The 4,213-nt window shown below is 30.0% G+C and overlaps 1 protein-coding gene across 1 annotated transcript; it reads left to right on the top strand.

Moving 5' to 3' along the window:
- The first annotated feature begins 1,681 nt into the window (after positions 1–1,681).
- On the top strand, positions 1,682–3,561 carry LOC124815012 (major facilitator superfamily domain-containing protein 6). Its single transcript, XM_065799263.1, has one exon. It carries the CDS (start codon positions 1,929–1,931, stop codon positions 3,432–3,434), a length of 1,506 nt encoding a protein of 501 aa, XP_065655335.1. The 5' UTR covers positions 1,682–1,928; the 3' UTR covers positions 3,435–3,561.
- Positions 3,562–4,213: the final 652 nt, after the last annotated feature.

The raw sequence follows: 4,213 nt of genomic DNA, 5'->3' as shown, positions 1-4,213 counted from the left end.
AATAAACAAGAAAACATAACCAAAAAAAATTTGAGCGGGTAGGTGGTAGAAAATGATATTAATAAGAAATAATAAAGTAGTAAGTATTGAAATTTCTCATTATATAATGCAAAATCTTGATTTAATAAGTTAAGAAGAAAATATAAAAGAAAATGTCTGAGGTATTTTCTTGATTCAAGTAAAAACCAATTACCAAAAAAAATTTGAGCGGGTAGGTGATGAAAACTATATTTTAAAGGAATAATAAAGTAGTAAGTTTTGAAATTTCTCTTTATACATCAAAAAATATCGATTTAATCGAGTAAGGAGATAATATAAAAAAATTATTTGCAATATTTGCTTAATCCAAGTAAAAACTACTAAAAAACAATATATTTTTTACTTCAAATATCACAATTTTACTTTATAACTTACTTAGATCGTGAATAAGTTGTGGCTGATTTGATGGTGTACTTTGGAGTGGTAAAAGCAGCGTATTCCCTAAAGCCATTTGTTTCCACAAAAGAAAAAGGAAGATTGGTCCTGGCAATCATTTTGGTACTTTCCAGGTCTTGTCTCAACTGCTCTGGATCCTGTGGCTTCCACTTCTTGTACTTGTCCATGGGTATCTCTTGCTCTGCCTTGCAGGGAGATGTGAGCTTTCTTTTTCTTACACTTCTGTTCAAGACTTCCGGATCTCTAGCACCTGAGGACTCTCTTTGAGCTTCATACTGGACATCTTGACTGCAGACTTGCCCCAGTTCGTCATAGGCCGCATCACTGGTTACTTTGTTCTGAAACTTGGTTTTTTCAAGCACACGAAATAGGACTGAATAATGTCTACACATGTGCTGCCGCATTCCAGATGTATTGCCTGTTTGGTCTAGATTTTAACAGTACAACGTTTACACTTTGTATAAAAAAACCTTTTTCCATCAACATCATTTGTATCCTGGTTGAAGTACTTCCAAATGGGCCGTTTTTTTCGAACCATCTTGATAGAAGCAACTTCAAACGAAATATTAAAAAAAAAACTTTAAAATAATTAAAAAATTAATTTTTTTTCTCAAAGCTTAAAAGTTCACATAGAATGAAATTTAAAAAGTCAATGAGTACCAAGTTACCAAGCCTTTCCCCAAAAACTGAAATCTTTTAAAAGATTCGTATTAAAGTACAAATATCGTAGGAAATACAAAAAAATTCGTAAATTACTTTTTGTCATCCCAATTTTATAAACATCAAATACAAACCCCTTTTTTATTTCACAGTACCAACCTTTGCAGTGACGGATCCAGGGCGATGGGGGTATGGATCCCTCCTCCACACCAGTTAAAAAAAGTTAAAAAAAGATTTTGGTTTAGAGACCCTTTTATCAATTTAGGGAGCTTTTTTTTTTTAAGCTTTTGTATCAACAATTTTTTCGTATCATATTATATCATATCAACAATTTTTTAGCTTTCATATCAACAAATAAATCTCCTCCTGCCCAAAGAAATTCTCGGGATTGTCACTGAATCTTTAATAACCTCATACTAACACTTAAGCTGAATAAATAAAATAATGCTTCCTCTCTTCTTTTGGGCTATTCTGATTCAGAGTGTTCCGATCAGCACACGCACCTTGTGTGTGCGCGAACACGAATAAACTATACACAATTTTTTTGCTAAAGCAAATATACTATGAAATTGTTTTTTATCAACCGATTTACTAATGTTTTTTCACGCTGTTTTTAAGATTATTTCAAATTTGAATAAAAGCCTGCTGTTTTTTGGCGCGTTGTAATGTAAATAGCATCGTTCTTTCTGAATTATAAAATCATAAAAAATTATGTAAAGTCATATTGTTTGCTGAAAGCTCAATGTTGGTTGTATTTTAAATGTTTAACAGTTTACAAAAATACAACAGAGATTTAGATTAGAAAGAGTTTGTTCAATCAAAGAGGAAAAATAATGATTTCTAATACAACTTTCGAAACTTCTAAAGACTCAGACTTACCTTTAAACTCAGTTAATCGAAAAAGTGAGAAAAATTTTAATGATCCTAGTATGTGGTATTATATAGATAAAGGTATGATTCCAGCAAAACTTACTTACTTTTTCACAGGATTAGAAAGATCATCAATTGCACCATATCTTGCCATGTTCTTAGTAAGTATTGGCTTAAATTTAAAACAAGTTGGGTACGTGTTTTCTTTTTCCTATGCTGGTTTAATGTTAGGGAGCGTTTTTTGGGGAGTAATAGCCGACAAAACACGTGCTTATCGAGTTCTTTTATCAATTTTATACTTTTTTTTTGTTTTAATTACATTATCAATTCCGTTGGTAAGTGCAAAAATTGGAGAAAAAGAAAAAAACCAATGTCCTTTATTATTAAGCAAATGTTGTTTTAACAGCACTATGAACTTTTCTACAAGTAAGACATCCAAGGATAATGTTTCAGTATCTTCATCAACTATGACCATTGTTATGGCAACCTTGGGATTTTTGGTTTTTTCATTTGGTGGAAGTATTTACAGCTATAATGATGCAGGAGTTATTTGGAAAATAAAAATGTCAACAAAAAAAAGAGATTATGGTAGACAGTATATGTTTTTAAATATTGGTTTTTCATTTGGAGCTTTAATTTCAGGACAAGTGATGAATATATTCCCAAAAGTAGATCTTTCATGTTATTTTGCCGTGTTTTGCGTTAATATTGTGTTTATTATAGCATCGTGCATCTGTTCTCAATATTTGTACAAAAACACAAACATATCTTCGCAAAAAGAAATTAGATCCAATTCGTTTCAAAAAGATCTTTTTAAAACATTGTCAAACTTTGAAGTTGATCTTTTTTTATTAACGACGTTTGTAAACGGTTTATTATACTCCATATACTTAAGTTATTTTTTTTTGTTTATGAAAGAAATTAAATCTACAGACCTTTTGGTTGGTTTGACAGTAGCGTTTGGATCAACCTCTGGTATGATTATAAACTTTTTTAATGAAGTAATTATAAAATTATTTAGAGGAACATTTAACACCATGATTATGTGCACGTTTCTATGGTCAGTTCGTTATTTCATATTTTACTTCTTAAAAAATCCTTGGTTAATCATACCGTTGCAACTTACTCTCCATGGATTAAATCTGTCGCTATTTTTAAGTGTAAAATCAATTCATTTAAAAAAAAAAGCTCCAATTAGTATCCATAATACAATGTTTGGAATTGTTCAAAGTTTGTATAGTGGTGTATCAATGATTGTCGGAAGTTTTGTTGGAGGTCAATTGTACTTTGGGTATGGTGCGCGAATAACATTTTTATATTCTTGTTTTTTTGCACTAGGGTGGACGTCGTTTTTAACTGTTTACATAATTGCAATAAAAATATGGAAAATAAATGTTGGTAAAAAGCCAAACTCGGTTTGCCAGGTAAACACTTCAATAAATATTAGCAATGAAAATACTAAATTTTGAATGACATTTTATTCACGAAAGTAGTAAAACCTTCAATTTTTTTTTTTTATTAAATATATATTTTTTTTTACTGGCAAGTAAAATCTGTTATAAGTTTCTATAATAAATATTTCTATTAGTGGAGTAAGATAAATTCTCATTATTTTTTTTATTTTGCGTTTTATAATGTTTAAAACTAGTGGCGTAGAAGGTTTTTAAATGTTTGAAATAACCAACTTTTAAACAAAAAGAATATTCCAAAATTTTTTACTTTCATATTTATTCATATGTATTCCTATGACGAAAAGATTCTGAATTCTCATCCCCCTCCCCCTCTTATCCTAAACGTGAGGACAATGAGTTGAATTATTTCTTTTTTCATAAATATAAACTAGTTATGTATTCATAGGAAGATTTCAAGTTTTATGAGGGAAGGGGTTATTCTTTACATGGTCATAAAAACTGAACACTGAATAATTTAAACATAAAATTTGAAATCTGTCGATGAATATATAACTAGTTTATATATATGAAAAAAGAAACAATTCAACTCATTGCCCTCACGTTAAGGGTGAAGGAGGGGGATGAGGGAAAGCGGTTTAAGATTTTAGGGTTTCTTGTTCCCATTCTCCTATCGCAGTAATTTTATTTTTGAAGAATCTTTTCGTCTTACATATAAGTTTGAAAAATTTGAAATATTCTTTTTATTTAAAAGTTAGTACGCCACTTACGCCAAACTTACTTACGCCACTGCATAAAACAATTTTTATTTCAATCGTTCTTACTGTGATTACATAAAC

The sequence above is a fragment of the Hydra vulgaris genome, chromosome 06, assembly GCF_038396675.1.
Source record: "Hydra vulgaris chromosome 06, alternate assembly HydraT2T_AEP".
Lineage (NCBI taxonomy): Eukaryota > Metazoa > Cnidaria > Hydrozoa > Anthoathecata > Hydridae > Hydra > Hydra vulgaris.
The sequence above is the reverse complement of the archived record's forward strand: the minus strand, read 5'-3'. Positions and strand labels throughout refer to the sequence as shown.